This window comes from Melanotaenia boesemani, chromosome 3 (assembly GCF_017639745.1).
Source record: "Melanotaenia boesemani isolate fMelBoe1 chromosome 3, fMelBoe1.pri, whole genome shotgun sequence".
In the NCBI taxonomy this organism is placed as follows: domain Eukaryota; kingdom Metazoa; phylum Chordata; class Actinopteri; order Atheriniformes; family Melanotaeniidae; genus Melanotaenia; species Melanotaenia boesemani.
Window position 1 is genome coordinate 24,435,444 of NC_055684.1, and position 18,113 is coordinate 24,453,556.

Genomic DNA, 18,113 nt, shown 5'->3' on the forward strand with positions numbered 1-18,113 from the left:
TGGAGAGTGGCCCCCAAAATTAGCTGAAATCCCCTGCAATATTGTCTTTATTCAACAGGAGCACAATCCTTATCGTTGGAAAGGCAAATAATCAGACTTGTATGTTGCAATAATTTTTGGTAGTACGTTTCTCTGCAGATATTTCTTTAATATACCATGTTTCTTATGTTTTTAGATTTCCTGGCAAGATCTTAAAAGGGCAAAAATACAAGCCCCTTTTTCAGTACTTCTCCAAGGTTGGTAGACCTCTAGATAAAAATCTAGATATGTAAATTAGAGGTGGGACTTTTAAAGCGTTAATTATGATGAGATGATATATACATATATATGTGTATATATATGTATATATGTGTAAATGTTTCAGTCAGTATACATATTAACCCTTGTTATCTTTGCCTCTAACTGTACTTCTTGTGCTTCCTCTCCCCTGCCCCACTTCTCCTCGTCTGAATGAAGTGTGGGGAGAAAGGAGCATTTCAGGTTGTGACAGATAATTACGTCAAGGAGGAAGAGGGCACAGGAGTAGTCCACCAGGCACCTTACTTTGGAGCTGTGAGTGTCTTCTTTAAACTTTGCTTTAGGTTTTCTCTTTTTGCTGCTGTTGGAGAGCTTTCTCTACTGGTCCAGAATATAAAAGTGAAGCATAGTAACTTGATATTAAATCTTTGGTTGTGGAAACTGTAACCACAGGCTACATATTTAGTAGTCATGTTTTGTATTTGATACAGAAAGACAAGGTAGAAACTAAAATGAGATGAGAATTGCAGAGATATTATATAGTATGTTGTGGTTGTTAAGCACGGGTGCTCATAATTTCTGTGCACTATATTAATTGTTTGTCTTGGTCATTATTAGGCCCCCACCTGTTACCTTTCAGCCTCATTACGTCCACTCTCCTCCTTTAATTACAGTGTAATACACAGCACTCGCTGTGTTTAATTTGGCATGAATAAACAAAAGTGTGTATCTATTATGAGTGGAATGTTGCCTCTACTGTATTTATATTCCAGCCTTCTTGTTGCTCATATGGAGTGCACTCAAGGGGAAAACCAGGTCACTAACTTTACTAGTATACTTATTTTTTTCTTCCAGTTCTGAGACCCAATCATATGAACATGTGCTGATGACAAAAACTTTTGTTAAAATAACTTAAATGTCTGCAGGTGAAAACTAGAAATCAAGACCAAAGTAACTGTCTTCCAATAACTGTGTACAGTTTTTACGGTGCTTTCAAACTTAATGTCATCTTTTATTTTTTACTTGTCACATGTGCTTAAACTCTTTCATGTGTACTCTCTCTAAAATTACATATATTCTTATTGTGAAAGAATTTATTAAACATCTGTCTTCATAGCCACAGTATTTATTTTTTATTTAAAAATGCTTAAATCTAGCTCAAATTTATTCATTGTGATTAATCAGGTTTCCATTCACTAGCAAAACTATTCTGATACGATTTTATTGATTGGTTGGTTGGTTCCTCTAATGGAGGCAAGTACAAAACCTAAGAGACAAAATAATATTAATATGAACACACTGAGTGTGATAATTCTATCAGATGTATTGGATCATCACTAAAAGCTAAGATGCCCTTGTCCTGAGTGGATGTGACTCTAACCAGCTGTGTGGGGCTGTAGCAGCTAGCTCTGCTTATCTTACTTCAGTTCGGCTTCTTTGGGTTTAGAAGCAGAATCCGACATGTCAACACCTTGCTTAAATTTGCATTTAAATGTTTAGGTTACATAACTTATGTTTGGTGGTAAGATTCACATTGATTGGTTCCCTAATAAAAAATGAAATACAAATGCTTTTTCTCTGGAGATATACAGTAAGAGAAAGAGCTCTGCCAAACTACATTTTTCAAATTTTATTTTGTTATGACTAGATGTGAAATGACCCCATGAGTCATTGATCTTGGATCCTGACAGGGTGTTTGAATACAAATTACATTTAGAGCTGGGCAGTGCTCATATCTTTCATGCATAGCTGCCACATACCAATAGTGCTTGTTTCAACGCTGCAAAAAGTATCCAGCTCAACAAGGAATTTAATATGCAGTCATAACATATCTTTAAACTAGTGAAACTAGTTTCCAAAACTAGTTTCCTCATTATATGATACAATTATGTGGAGTATTAACATTGAAGCTTGAAATGGAAAAAGTCTCTTTATTAGAGTTAAGATATTGTAATTTAATTAACTTAAGATGTATTTAGGATTATGGTCTCCAGTCACGAGTTTTGTATTTTTGGTGGTAAATCAAGAACAAAAAACAAGTTGGATAATATGATTATCCATCAAATCCATCTCTTAACTGTGTTATTCTCTCTTCAGGATGATTACAGGGTGTGCAGTGAATACAACATCATCCAGAGGGACCAGGCTCCTATCTGCCCTGTGGATGCCTCAGGCTGCTTCACGTCAGAGGTCACTGACTTTGCAGGACAGTATGTCAAAGTGAGTGACACATCATGCATTTACATGCAGATAAGGTTTGCAGACATTGCTGCTATTCTACTCATGCTTAAAGCCACTGGTTTGATAGTCAGGATAAACACCTCAACAATACTGGTAGATGTTTTACTTCAGTATTCAATTTTCAGTTCTTGGTACCAACTCCCCACTTGCTGGCAATCTCCTTTGGTTTATAGATGGAAATGCATCTTTCCATAATGATCTTTGTTTTTTTCCTTGTATTTATGTGGAATGGGCCCTTTTCTTGTTCTTGTTTGCTGGATGCTTTATAAGTGTTTGATATAAAACATATTTAGTTGTAAAATTTGGTGGGTCAGAGCAGTGTGATAAAGTCGTGTTAGTGAACGTCAAAGCACTTTATCATTGTTTACCAGTGCACTGGATACCCTTTTGCATTCTTTCACACTAACTGCATTAGCATCCCAAGTGCATAGTGAATTAAAAATAGCACTCATACATGATGTGATCACTATTTGACATCCTGGTGCTGAGGCCAGGGAGTGGACTCGAACTGCCTGGTCACTAACAGTACAGCGTTAGCTAATAAAGAGCATGCAGCCACAGTTCTCTGAAAGTCTGTCATAATCCACTTTTGAAAAGTGTTAAAACGTAGCGCGAGTTTCAGGGCTGTCTGAGACATTCTTTACTCCCGCATAAAAACACAGAGGTGATCTGAGGGAGCGTCATTCTCAACGTTGGCAATTTGCAAAAGCAAGAGAGCAGTTTGTTTTTTTTTTCCCCTCTGTAAGCTGAAAAACAAACCCAGGTTTTTACACAACATGAGATCTGCGTCTTATACCCAGAAGAGTTTGCAAGTTAGCAGCTCCAGCGGCAGAGTTAGGGTTCAGAGCCCGTCTCCTTCCCGCTGCCGTGGATCCTCGTATGACAATCGGGGGCGCTCTGGGTATCGTGGAACTGCCGTTGAGTTGGGCACAGAGATACACCAGCAACATGCCAACGAGAAGGAGGAAATGCAGGAACTCAATGTTAAGTTTGCAGGATACATTGCAAAGGTCCAGGCGCTGGAGCAGAGAAACGCCTCTCTTCAAGCTGAGCTGGCTGCGCTGCAGAGCCGTTACAAAGGAAGCCCCACAGGCATCGGAGAAGAATATGATCTCAAGTTCAGGGAGTTGCGGGAGCTGATCGAGACCCTGACTAATGAGAAGGGAGCGGCTGATATTGAACGAGGCTACATTGAAGAGGAGGTTGAAGTGTGGAAACTAAAGCTGGAGGAGGAGCTGGCTCTCAAAGAAGAAGCAGAAATGATTCTGAGGGAATTTCGTCAGGATGTTGATAATGCCACACTGCAGAAGGCCGAGCTCGAGAAGCGCATAGAACAACTGGTGGCCGAGATAGAGTTTCTAAAGAAGCTGCACGACGAAGAGGTGGCTGATCTCATGAAGCAGATTGAGGATTCAAAGATTACAGCTGAGCTGGATGGCGATCGTCCTGATCTGGCTGCTTATCTGCGCAACATGCGTGCAGAGATTGAAGCTGTTGCCGCCCGCAATGTCCAGGAAGCTGAGAAGTGGTACAAGAGCAAGTTTGACACACTCAAACAGCATGCAGGCAAACATGAAGAACAGATGAAGACCATGAAAGACGAGATTACGACCTTCCATAATCAGGTGACCGACCTGCAGAACCAGATTGATGGCCTGAGGGCTCGCAATGCCGCCCTGGAGCATCAGCTGGAGGAAATGGAGATCTCCCACATGGAAAAGGTGGGGACTCTAGAGAGTGTCATTGCTCAGCTGGAGGCCCAGCTCTGTGAAACCAAACTGGAGATGACCAAGTATCTTCAAGATTACCAGGAACTGCTGCACATTAAGCTCAAGCTGGATGCAGAGATTGCAACCTACAGGAAGCTGCTGGAAGGAGAGGAACAGAGGCTTGGAATTACCAAAGATGTCTAAATATCCAGAATGAGGGTAGTGGCAAGTCCAGAACAGTCACAAAGAAGACCTGCAGTGCATCATGAAGCAGAAATATCACTTCAGTGTAGTAACAAGGACTCTATAAATAGTTTTTTCCCTGTCTACTTCATAATCTTTGTGCTGGGTATTGTTGAAAATGTTCAGCTGCAGTGAGATGAGTTTTGATTAAGCAACAAAGGATACATGCACACCTTTTTTGAGGAGGTACAAGCTTCCGCCATTTGTGTTTGTTTGTTTCTCCTATTTTGCTTTTTAATCAAGGAAGGGCTATTATTTAACATTTCTCTGTACCTCTTCACAGTTTAGGATTTTCTGTTCTTAAAAAACACAATGTTCTTTGTTCCAGAGATTTATTAGGATTATAATACCCAGCCCTCTTTATCCCATCATTTATCATCAACTCCTTTATAGGTTTGCTTGCTTCCCAGTTGTTCACAGCCTCCCTTACTGAAAAATGTACATCATTTTCTAAAACCACCTTCTGTCCTTAATATTTCCCTTCCCCGTCTCCTCTCATTTCTGTGTTTGGCAGTCCTCGTTTTTCCTTGTTCCCGTCCCTTTTCTTTACTTCTGCAGAACTCCTGCTAAATTTACCTTCCCCATTCCTCTTGCCAAGTCAGCCCAGCTGTCATTCCTCTGTCACTTCTCTCTGCTATGGATCCTCACTTTTTCCCATCACCCTGCCACACTTGTCCAAGTTTTGGAATCTTGCTGCCTTCACCACGAACTTCTCAACTCATTACCAGCGAAGCAGAACATATAATCATAGTGTTTTGATTGGTCTTTACAGTAACCCCAATTTATTTTCAATGTTTTGATGACACACAACTGTTGACCATTTACACTAATGTTGAGTATTAGTAATAAAGATTTATGTGAGTGCATAAAAAATGATGCAGTGATTTTTTTTCCCCTGCTGTTGATCTCAGTGGCCTACTTTGTACTTTTCTATTGTGTTTTTTATTTGCTCTTGATTTGCCTCTCTTTTCCAGCTCCAGCACAATACATATGGTGAAAGTCAGGCCTAGTTAATTTCAGTATATTTAGTAAGTAACTTTAACTGATAATCCAACAGTTTTGAAACCCTAACTATGTGCTGCTGCAGTGAGCTGCTCGGGAAGTTTAGTAACACACCGTTTATAGATTATTTCTATTCAGATGGTTAACTTCATTCATTCTCCCACTGTAGGCACATTTCTAAGAAATCATCATCATTACAGATTCTTCTTCATGTTTTAATAAGTTTGGTTTAGACCATAAAAAAATTTTTCCTGGCTAAAAAAGTAATAAAGAAAAAGAAAAAAAACAACTTATCTTTAGAAAGAGGTCAAGACCAACAGTCTGCAGAGCACCTTGCTGAGGGTTTTATTTACGAGGTTTCTGTGAATTGCACTGTTAGAGGAAGATGAAGTGTTGTGTGATGAGCCGCTGAGATGATTGCATATTAGATTGTTTGCCATAAACGTTAAACAGCATAACAAAACACTCAATTCTTCTGTTTGGTGGTATTTATCACTGGTGTGTGCCCTTAGCTGCAAGTTTAGCACAGTTTTTTCCTTCAAAGCTGCACAAAGTCGTGGTGTGTTCAAGGAATCAGCGGTTGCCCTCTCCTTAGAAGAACTTTGATCTGAGTTTATTTCACCATATTTAAAGGTTTAGTATGACTATTACTGTAAATTACGCTAAGAAAAACAAGAATGACAAGGGTCTATAATAGTTTTGTGTTAGAATATAGTTACAGGGTATTGTGTGTTAAATAAAAGAAAACTGACATGAATAGAAGGAGTAACAGATGAAGGGGTCCTATGCTTCCATTAATAGTGTAAAGAGAAATATGAGATGCAAACAAAATTCTGCATGAAATAAATACTGCTACAAAACATGAATGCTAACTAGCCCTGTAGTTAATTGTAAAGAAACTGAGAATGATGCTTATATATATCTTTTCCCGATTTCCGGTGGATTCACCCTGCTGCTGTGATGTGAAAGTGTACTCCGAGGCCTGTCCACGCTCAGGAACGTCGAAGCCAGCTAGAGTTAGCTGCTACGCTGTGCTTTACCATAGAGGAGAATTAAACATGACTTTTTAAAATACCATTTTCTTTCTTTTTAAGGATGCTGACAAGAACATCATCAAGTGGCTAAAGGAAAAGGGTCGCCTGGTCAATGCAAGCAGTTTTAAACACAGTTACCCATTCTGCTGGAGGTGAGGCATGTCAGAATTCACTCCAAGTCTTATCATACATCTGTGCTCCATCAATGCCTTCCTCTGGCTCACTTTAACAGTGTCGTTTTTACTGTAAGCCACTAACAACAGTTAAAGAACCTGCTGGAAAACAGGGCAGGAGGTAGCAGATGTCAAACCCAATGAAATGACATGCATTTCCACCTTCGATGCCAGCTACCTTATTTCGTAATAGAAGATATAAAGGTCAATGTTTTCCAGCATTTAGTTTTGTATTCTCATGTTGGGCTTTCAAGGTCTCTGCACAGAATCATTTCGCACCACGTTTTTTACACGACCTTATAGAGCTTTAAAATAATGTGTTTATTTTACAGTGCTAATGTCCTTTCTTATATTAATGAATACGTTTTATATTGTAATGTTTGGGTTGATTACTTTTGTGGTGTTTGGACTCCCCCCCCCCCCCTCTATAGTATCATATAGTATAGAGTATCAAGCACCATACTTACGACTGATATATAATTTTAAGTTTTAGTTTCGTGACAACCCTTATTCCTTGTATTAATGTTCACATGTGTACTTATAACATGATAGTAATTGTAGGAAGAAAAAACTGTAGTTTAAGTTTGTAATAGTTTCCTTACTTGCAGAGCATTTGGTATATGACCATATCTGTTTCAGAATTTGCAGCTTTCTAAGATTGGTCTCAACCTACATTAAAATGTAAAAAGAAAAAAGACAACAATGCTGTAACTTGTCAACAACAACAGTGTCGGGCAAATAAAAACATGTAGACTTGTGATGAAGATGGTGGTTGTGAGACACCCTATTTACGGCTAACTTTATTTTCTGTGATATTGTAATTGTCAGTATTTGCTTCTTAAAACAAAAAAAAAGAAAAAACAAACAAAAAAAAAAACAGACTTCTGCCTTTTTGTTTTTCATAATAACTTAATTTAAATGTATTTTTTGAGAACATACACAGTAGACTGTAAATATCTTTAAATATGATTGTGTAGCCATATATTTTATTTCCATATTGAGCTCTTGTTTTTTTCAGATCGGACACACCCCTGATCTACAAAGCCGTCCCCAGCTGGTTTGTTCGGGTGGAGCACATGGTGGAGAAACTGCTGGACTGCAATGGAAAGTGCTACTGGTAAGCTGTTTTCTGAACCAAGTGATAAGTGGCTCAGAGTTCAGTGACATCAAGGTGGCAGCTATGAGCTCTTTACCAAACAAGTAGTCCTAAATGCTTGGAGCCAAGACAGAAAGCAGATACAGTCCCGAAACAATTACATCTGCAGTGTTGCTCCACTACATCAAGTCATTGGGCTTTCTCTACTGGACAGCCATCACTGGGTGTAGAAATAATAACTGGAAAATTAATGGATTTCAAGTAGAAAATTTGTGCCAGTGCAGCTACTGTCCGCTCAGCTATATCTGTTGAATAGGACATGAATCAAGGGGGCAGCCATGATGGAAAATGACGGAAAGAGGCAGCTGCTGTGTAACTGGTGGGTATAATGACGGAGCTGTCCCTAATGAGTGTGAGGGAGGGGCTGCAGACAGACACCGACATGTAGCCACACCTACAGTATGATGTATAGAGTGTGTGTGTGTGTGTGAGACAGAGACGCCGATGTGTGTGCCTGTATATAGATACTGAATGACAGCACTGAATCACTAACGTCCATTATAAACTGATAACAACTGAATTGTTTATTAAATGCATCCTGTTCCTCTGAATCACTATATGTTACTGTATTTGGGGAAGTGTGTGCATAATGCCAATCCTACACACACAAATGCCCCTGGCCTGCTCGTTGGCGTTGCTATGACGACAGAGACATTCTGTGCCTGCTAATTTGTGTAAGGCAAGGCAAGATTATTTGTATAGTACAAAACAGTTCAAAGTGCTTTACTTTAAACATTAAATGATAAAAACCATGACCCAATTAAACTTTGAATGATGTTTCTAGGTGAAAGTAGACCTGAGCTGTAAGTTTCCAATGTACTCCAACGTCTTTGTCTTATTTTGGCCAAATCTTAGTCATTCCTATGGGACGAAAAGTTGCAGTTTTATGCAAACTACGTAAACACGGTAAGACTTTCGTACAGGAAAAGTCATAGCACTTGAATTGAAGCACACGTGTTGATATAACTTTTGTGGGGGTAAGCTGCAGGTGGAGTTATGCGTCAATAGTCATAACAAAGCGATAGTAATATGCTTTCAGTATTGGCGCCCATAACTACAAGTTGGAGCGGTGACTTGACTTTTGTGAGGGTAACATGCCCAAAGCATTTTACTATCATGCTCATGGGACTGATTTTTATTTATTTTTTTTGTAGTTTTGTAGAAAGCATTAGCATGATGCTAATTGTAAAGAAAAAAATAGAAGCATCAGCATGACAGCTTTGCTAAGTGGTATTACCCGTGGTGCTCCCAGGGCTCTTTTCTGAGCCACAGTAGCTGCCTCTGGTAATGGGACTGTCAAACTGAGATGAATGACTAGCCGTTAGGAAGGTGAAGACGCACAGACACGCACACACACATATTAAAGCTAAGGCGCACACACCACTTTAAAGGCTATGGTCCTTATCTAAAGGATACTGGGGTTTTCTACTCGGCTTCCAGATTATTTGGTAAACCAAGATGAAATGTATGCAGTCCATTAGATTGGTGTTTATTACACCCTCGCTCTTATAAGGGTGAGCAAAATGATAAAAATGCTTCTTGTTATAGTACAACTCAACCAAACTGTCATCTTCAAAATAATCAAAAGTTAGATTTTTTCTCTTTACAACATGCAACATATTTGATAATATTAATGAAGCTGGGAGTCATTGGTTTACTACTTTCTACCAAGAAACTAGCCTCTTAGTTTGTAGATCTTGACAGCTAGTTAAGTGTAAATGGTATTATTTAAAGGAGAAAAGGATCAAAATTAGTTTTTCATAAGAGATTAGTAAAAAAGATGACTAATAGTTACCTTACTACTTTATTAGCATTTTGAGTAGAAATTTCCCAGTGACATTTAAAGATTTTGAACTCCATATTTAAGAAAGCAAAGGGATAAAGTGCTGGTGACCACATTTTCAGTCCATTTATTTGATCTCTTTAGCACTTTGCATCACCTTGTCATTGATGTGTGCTATACAAATAACCTTGCCCTGCCTTGCCTCTTTACTCAGATGGTGTAGTACATACTGCAGCAAAGTGTCCATTGAGAGTTGAGTAATTTCTCCAGATGCCTGTCTGTCAGTATGAGTTGATGACTGAATTAAGGAGTGCTCGTAGGGAAGCTGCTGTCTTCTGACACTCAAGGTAAAGAAAGATTGGCCTTACTAACATAATGTCAGGACATCAAGACTTTAATAGAGACAATAAAACGTGCGGATGATTATCTAATCCTGAGAACATTTTGGATTAAATCAGTCAAGAATCTGGGTGCACTTTCTCCTCTCTTTGCCTGCTTTCTTTCTTTTTATTGTTTCAGACCCAGCTGTGTTTTTAAGCTGTATTGTTATGAAAGTGATCAGTATGTTGAGCTGGGACATTATAATCTAATCTAAAAGGATTGCTGGTGACCGTATAGACATCGTGAACTGTGTAGCTATGCTTGCGATGCTGCTTTTTCTTCTTTTAAGCTGCACTTGTTCACAAACTCTATATTGATATAGTTCTTTTATGGGCTTTTTTTCCCTCTTCTTTTATTTTAATTTTTTAATACCTTAGAAGAGTTGAGGTTGAATATAGTGACTAGTAAATTCATTGAGGACAGCTTAGTCTCTCTAGCAGGCTCCTGGTCTGCTGCTGGACGTGGCACAGAGTGAACTGAACTGTAAAGGCCCACTTTCACTCTCCACTTGGTCATAGACAGCAGGAGATGTAGGCCTGAGTGCTTATGAGCTGGTTGGAAAACCAAACTTTTCTTCTTCATTAATATTTTGCAAAGATTAGCAGGAACTTTGACATATGTTTTTTTACACATTCATTCTTTCATTCTTTGCATTCATATATCGATCTCTTCATTTGGTGTCTGTTAGCGCCTGAACGTTTGAATATAATCAGAATAATTGCAGTCAGTTTAATAGAATGTTTGTTCATGTAAACTAGGGCTGTTACGATATGTGATTTCCACTGGATGGTTGTCATGAAAGCCATGCTTACATGGGCCACTTTTAACATCGTTATAAATCCGCTCAGAATTAAAATGCCTTGTATATACAACTAGCTCGACTCAGACGCAATCAGAATAATTTTTAATCAGATTAAGAAGGATGATTTTATATAAAATAAAGCTTAACCCGTTCATTAAGTTACTATATTATAAACTTTTTCATACCAAACGCAACAGAGAATCTACAAACGAGTGCAGTGAAATGTAGGAGCAGCTTTTACGCATGGTACTCGTGACCATCACCACCCCCCCACCCCCATCCATGGTTACTTAAGTTAAATCCTTAAATAGTAATGTAATATGAAATGGCCTTGCCTTTGGAAGAAGGCCTTTGACAATGACTACTGCTTGTAGATGATGTATTAAGACTGTCCAGTATTTGAAACTTACATTAAAACTAATAAACACAGCTGCGATGCAGAGTGATATCCTTTTAATATGTCTTTGTTGTGGTTTTGGATTAATAAAGGGTAGAAACCACAAGTCTGCTCCCATGCAGCTCAGATGAATCAAAACTGGACAGAACTTCCCTGCTGAGTTACAGTTGCTTAGCTATGATGGGAACATTTACTGAGTCATTTAACCCATTCTTTTATTAATTCCTCATTTTTTTGTCATTCTCTCATTCTCTGACTCAGTTAGCTTCACTGGCCACATCTTCTCTCCGTCTCTCTCTTGAATCCATCCCTGTCATCTGTGACTTATAATAGAAGCCTTAACATGTTAAATAGCTCCTCTGTGTCTAAAGTGCAAGACTGCGCTTAAGTTCTTCATTTAGCATGAACTGAGAAAAGGAGGGTAAAGAATGGAGACTTGGTGTTGAGCAGCAGCAAAAGAAAAAAAAAAAATCATTAAATTGATATATTAGGGGCCTAAATAGAAATGCCTCCTGCAAATGGGAATTGATGAACTCTTTGCTTAGCGCGTGGATCCTGGCGACGATTTATACTCCCCACTGCACTGTTCTCCAGAGCAGCATGGCCTGGTGCAGCAAGAGAACAGGACAAGGAAAAAAGGAGAGGAAAAATTGGAGATTGAGAGATGGTGGATTACAGCTAGAAACCAGCTGAGGCAAGAAGGAGGGAAGAGAAAAAGGCAGTACAAAGGAAGATGCCTTAGAGGGAATGTTAACCTTTATAGCCAAGCTTCATCAGGAAAGAACTTTTAAGTTTATTTTCATGGCTAAAAATAAAGAAGTGGAAGCAAATTCAGGAAAGGGAGGATGTTTTGTCATGAGAAATTGCACGTCACATTTATATACTGGATATGTGGAACTCTTAAAGCAACTATTTGTTTCCTGGAGAGGGCTTTTAAAAGAAATTTAAAGTTTAAAACTCAATTAAAATATATATCTATTTGCGTTTGGTATTTGTCTGTTGTTATCTTGGACTTTTATTCCAGTTAAATTGACCAAATTTGGAGCCAAACTCTTGTATCCATCAGAGCTATTTCCGATTGATGGGCTTTTCAGACCCAGTGGCTGTATGCAGTTTATGACGATGATGCCTTATGGTCACATGACTCTGAGTTTCTTTGTGTGTAACAGCTGCATCTGCAATAATCCCAAAAAGAAGGCATATATTTGAACATTTGTACAGTTTGTGTGTAGACAGGCAGTTTTGGATAAACCAGATTTTGTATCTGTTATTCTGGAGAATGGTTTCTCGATAATGAAGTTAATAACAATTTTCTTATATATTTTAATATTTCGATACAAACTTGTGCAAAAAAAAAAAAAAAAAAAAAAAACACAATCTGTCTGTTTCTGCAGGGTTCCTGAGTTTGTGCGTGAGAAGCGTTTTGGAAACTGGCTACGAGACGCACGCGACTGGGCAATTTCAAGGAACCGTTACTGGGGAACACCGATCCCTCTTTGGGTCAGCGACGATTTTCAGGAGGTCAGGACAACGATGAACACACACACAGACATAGACTTAAATAGTGTTTAATGCTGCTAATGTGTCTTGGCACTCTCTAGGGATCACACAGTTTTTCTGTATCATGAAGAAATACTAAGTCACTAATTGTTTTCTGAGGGCACTGACTGTAGCGTTGCGACACTCCGCTTAATCTCGGCTAAGCACGAGAGGACATAATTGAAAAATTTAGCTCTTCTTCTCACACTTTTTACCATATAAATGAGCTTTGTGTGAAAACTATCCTTTACTTTTCCAGACAAAGCTGTGTTGGAAGGAAAAAACACTTCTTACATCTTCACATTTCAAATTTATATCTTGCTGACCTTATTGACACGTACATAAATATGCATATCTGGTCCCTTTGTGTGTGTGGAGGTTTGTGTAGTAGAGACTTCCTGGCATGGCAGAGTTGAAAATTGGTGGTAAAAAATGAGCGTTGCATGACTGAGCTGTAGTCAATCAGCGCCCCTCAGGCACCATCATGGAGTGCCTCCATAAACTCAACACATGAATGATTCATTAATGTAAACGGCAAATAAACATGTATCAAAATGTGTTTGGTTTCCTGTCAAGCCAGTTAAGGCATCATCAAAAGTTTTCAAGACAAACAGCTATTGGGATTTAATGGAAAGAAGACAAGGGAAATAAAGGGAGAACATGGAAGGAGTAAATTAAGCAGCCAAGAAGACAATAAAGTGAAAAATGAGAGATGAAAAGAAGAGGGAGAAAAATCAATAGAAGAGGCAAAGAAGCGAGCCAAACTGTAAATGTTTCTTTTATTATGGATATGTGTTGCCAAACTCTGCCGGCTACATGATGTAGACTGAACTGAATACAGATGTCAGAATTGGGTTATTTGAGCATTTGAAAAATGAAGTGTTGGTCCCTTGGCTGAAAGAAGGACAGCAAACGACCTGCTTGCTGGAAATAGCATTGTGGCTGTTTCCAGAACACTTGCACTCCCTGGTGCCTCCTTCACACACCCTTCAGCAGCTAACCACAATCCCATATCTAAAGCTATAAGCATCTTTGTGTCTGTGTAACTCTGTGTGGCTGTATGTTTTCTGTCTCTCAGTGTCTTTTTGTTCTATTCCTCTCTGTCCTTGGCTTGCCTGGGTGTGTTTATCTTTACTACGCCTTCTTTTATGTCTTACGGTGATGTGCAAGACTGTATCTGGGCCATGTTACCTGGCACTGTGGTAAAACTAGAACAGAGACTACAGGTTATCTCTCTGAGGAGACCAGATAACACACTTTATCATACTTTAAGGTGAAGTTACTCAGGAAGTGTGTTGAAGAAGGCCTACTTTTAACTCTGTTTTTTTGATGCAGAAGACCAAATACAATTAAAATTTAATGAAGACTAAAAGCAGGAATGAGTCATTTTCCGCCAGTGGACAAATAGTTCTTGTTTAAGCAAATCCAACCTAGTAAGGGGGAGGCTTTTATTCTCTACTTTCACTTGTCTGCCAGTATAGCAATGCTGCAATGGGCAAATGATCCATTACCTATTAAGAATTCATCCAGCTTTATTGATGATTACTTGTTCACTTGAACTCTGCAGGAAAATATTTATAGGGAGCATGTCAAATATTTTCTTATTGAAGCATGAATTCATCTTATTTTCCTTTTTTTCCATAATTTAAGAGCTGTTCACTATGGGTGCTGTGTGTGTGTGTGTGTCCTGCTTGTCTACATTTATCAGGTGGTGTGTGTGGGGTCCATAGCTGAACTGGAGGAGCTGACTGGAGTCAAAATAACCGATCTGCATCGGGAAAAGTGAGTCAACCAGTCAGCTGTCATTCATGTTTTTCTGTTGCTTTTGTCAGACCGTGATAATGCACCAGAAGTGAGAGGCAGCTTTAAAAGTCCTGTGCAGTGAATTCTGCTACATTTATATGTAAGATGATCTCCCAAAGCAGAAGTTAGAAGCAGCAAAACATTTTCTTAGTCCACATCGTCACAGTGTCAGACATACTTTAGTGAATAACTCTAATTATCTTCCTGTGCATGTACACTGAGACAATGACAATGGCCCAGTTAAATGGCCAGGTTGCACTTTAACTGTAACGCATCAGTTCATGTAACCATGCAGAGTGTGACAGTGAGCTACCTTCCATAAACTTTACGTGAACAGGGATTGACATGTGATGATACATGTTTAATAGTCTCTCTATGTGTCAGTGGATTTAATTTGAATTCTGCACAGGTTTCCTCTAATTTGGCAGGTGTTGTTCTTCTGTCATTCATTTAGTGTTTAAACAAACTTTCTTAATCATCTGAAATACAAACGAATGGAAATGTTACATAACAAAACAATAGCTGGTGTGGAATGCATTTTGTAATGATTAAAGTTGCATAAGCAGCTGAGGATTTAAGCTCCTTCCAGTAAACTAAAGTTTAATTGTGTCTTAATGACTGTGTCTTAGATATAACCGTAACGAGTGCTCCAGTGGTTTAGGGTTTGATTTCCATGAAGTTAGAAAGATCCAAAAAGATGTATGTGCTCATGTTTCAACAGTAAATGCCCCAGCTTAAAGAGGTCTAGTCACATCAGAAAAGAGCACAACAAACCTAAACCTACTACTAATAGGTGGTGCTTAAGAAAGGTTTCTGTGCAGCTGGGGAGGCATAAAGACGTTCTCTGGCCTGGTTTGTTTAGTTGAGCCAAGCTACTAAACCAGGGTTGACCAGATCCGGTCCTGGAGGACCTCTGCTCTGCAGGGTTGATGTTTCTCTGCTTACACTCACCTGACTGTTCTGTGAAATAGTTTATGATCATGTCCACATATTCCATTCCTGAGCCAATAATAACTTAAAAATGATAAAGTACAGTGCCTTAAAAAAGTATTCATACCTCTTGACCTTTTACATTTTGTGACCTTACAATCACAAACTTGAATATATTTTGTTGAGATTTTATGTGATAGACCAACACAAAGTAGCACATAAAAAATAAAAATGATGCATGGTTTTCAAAATTTTAAACCAATATAAATCTGAAAAGTGTGGTGTGCATTTGTATTCAGCCCCCCTGCGTCAGTACTTCATAGAGCCACCTTTTGCTGTAATTACAGCTGCAAGTCTTTTGGGGTATGTTTCCACCAGCTTTGCACATCTAGATACTGATGTTTTTACCCATTCTGCTTTGCAAAATAGCTGAAGCTCAGCCAGATTGGATGGAGTGTTTGTGAAAAGCAGTTTTCAAGCCTTGCCACAGATGCTCAATGGGATTTAGGTCTGGACTTTGACTTGGTAATTCTAACACATGGGTATTCTTAGATCTAAACCATTCCATTGTAGCTCACGCTTTGTGTTTAGGGTCAATGTCTTGCTGGAAGACAAATCTCCTTCCCAGTCTCAAGTCTTTTGCAGCTTTCAATAGGTTTTTTTTCAGGATTGCCCTGTATTTAGCTCCACCTTCCCATCAGCTCTGACCAGCTTCCCTGTCCCTGCTGAAGAAAAGCATCCCCACAGCATGATGCTGCTACCACCATGTTTCACAGTGAGGCTGGTGTGTTCTGGGTGATGAGCAGTGTTAGTTTTCTGCCACTCATAGCGCTTTGCATTTAGGCCAAAAAGTTTGATTTTTGTTTGCGGTTTCCCCTACATGGCTTGTGGAAAACCGCAACTTTGTGGATTACACGACTTATAGTTGTCCTGAGGACAGATTCTCCCATCTGAGCTGTAGATTTCTGCAGCTCCTCCAGAGTGACCACGGGCCTCTCTGCTTCTCTGAACAGTGCTCTCCTTGCTCGTCAGTTTAGGTGGACGGCCATGTCTTAGTAGGTTTGCAGTTGTGCCATACTTCTTCCATTTTTGGATGATGGATTGAACGGTACTCCTTGAGATGTTCAAACCTTGGGATATTTTTTTATAACCTAACACTGCTTTAAACTTCTCCACAACTTTATCCCTGACCTGTCTGGTGAGTTCCTTGGTCTTCATGATGCTGCTGTTCTCTTAAAAACAGAACAGGTGTAGTTATACAGTGAGTACATTACACAGAGGTGGACTCAGTTTACTAATTAGGTGACTTCTGGAGGTAGTTGATTGCACTGCATTGTATTCAGGGGTATTAGAATATAAGGGGTTTCAAATTTTTATTGGTTTAAATATTTGAAAAACCATGCATCATCTTCATGCCACTTCACAATGATGTGCTACTTTGTGTTGGTCTATCACATAAAATCTCATAAAATACATTCAAGTTTGTGATTGTAAGGTCACAAATTGTGAAAAAGTTTAAGGGGTATAAATAAATTTTCAAGGCGCTGTATGTATTTTAGTGTTTCCCCTAAAAAATTTAGTAGCTGTGGTGGTTGAACCATTCAAAAAGTCCTCAACAATTTGCCTCTTTTTGGAAAATTTCCATTTAAGTACTCTCCCTTCCCTCAGCTGGCACATAATCCAAGCTATTAAAAAAAGCAGAGTACTGCTGCAGAGCAGGTTCTTTTCAGATAAAGGAAGTTAATCTACTTAATGAACTTTATCTGATGTTTTAATTTGTTTTGTTGTTGTTTAAAGCAATAAGGATGTATTTGAATTGTTTCTTTAGCAAAAGCTGACATTTTATTGAAGATTCATGAGATGAATTACAGTGAGTTATTCTGGCAAAATCAAATATATCGCTCCATCTGAAAACACTAATCACAACATGAGACCACCTTGCTCACCTTATTGTTAACAGTGAGACTTAAAGAAGCCTGGATGCCCATAAATGTCGTGTACAACTGAACACTCTCCCCTTTCCTTTCTCTTTCTGTCCATGTTTTGTCTGCCCAGCATTGACAGCCTGACAATACCATCACGATGTGGTAAGGGCGTGCTGCGCAGGGTCACAGAAGTGTTTGACTGCTGGTTTGAGAGCGGCAGCATGCCTTATGCCCAGGTTCACTACCCATTCGAGAACAAGAAGGAGTTTGAGGACACGTTCCCAGCAGACTTCATCGCTGAAGGCATTGACCAGACCAGAGGATGGTAAACTGTGGATGAATGAGTGGATGAGACAAGACTGATGAATGGATGACAGGCCGATAGTTAAAATAGATGATTGCCATCATATAGTTTTCCAGATGTTGTCCTGGCTTTTGTTTCCCACTGTAGGTTCTACACCCTGTTGGTCCTTTCCACAGCGCTGTTTGGAAAACCACCCTTCAAGAATGTCATTGTTAACGGACTTGTGCTCGCTAGGTCAGTCTGCTGGCTTCGCCAATAACTTTAATTAGAACCAAGAATTCACTTTCATAAAGAAGTTCAATTCTTGTGGTTCTTTTTTTGTTGGTTTTTGTTTTCTTGTTTGCCATGAAAACCCATTAAAGTACAAAAAAAAAATAATAAGAATTTGGCCTCTAAAGCTGCGTGTGGTCCTCAGGCTTGTCACGATCCTCTGAAAATGGACCGCTTGTTGGCT

The 18,113-nt window shown here is 39.1% G+C and overlaps 2 protein-coding genes across 2 annotated transcripts in view; both read left to right on the forward strand.

Moving 5' to 3' along the window:
• The window catches only part of iars1 (isoleucyl-tRNA synthetase 1), a 52,059-nt gene that overhangs the window by 8,819 nt on the left and 25,127 nt on the right, over positions 1-18,113 (forward strand). Inside the window, exons 9-17 of the mRNA XM_041980213.1 lie at positions 176-236; positions 457-552; positions 2,335-2,457; positions 6,527-6,618; positions 7,658-7,756; positions 12,553-12,679; positions 14,406-14,479; positions 17,486-17,680; positions 17,807-17,893. Of these exons, the coding sequence (XP_041836147.1) occupies positions 176-236; positions 457-552; positions 2,335-2,457; positions 6,527-6,618; positions 7,658-7,756; positions 12,553-12,679; positions 14,406-14,479; positions 17,486-17,680; positions 17,807-17,893 (954 nt within the window). The remainder of the gene's footprint in view (positions 1-175; positions 237-456; positions 553-2,334; positions 2,458-6,526; positions 6,619-7,657; positions 7,757-12,552; positions 12,680-14,405; positions 14,480-17,485; positions 17,681-17,806; positions 17,894-18,113) is intronic.
• Positions 3,255-4,454, forward strand: LOC121636597 (desmin-like). The gene has a single exon (XM_041980214.1). The coding sequence runs from the start codon at positions 3,255-3,257 to the stop codon at positions 4,389-4,391; it is 1,137 nt and encodes a 378-aa protein (XP_041836148.1). The 3' UTR covers positions 4,392-4,454.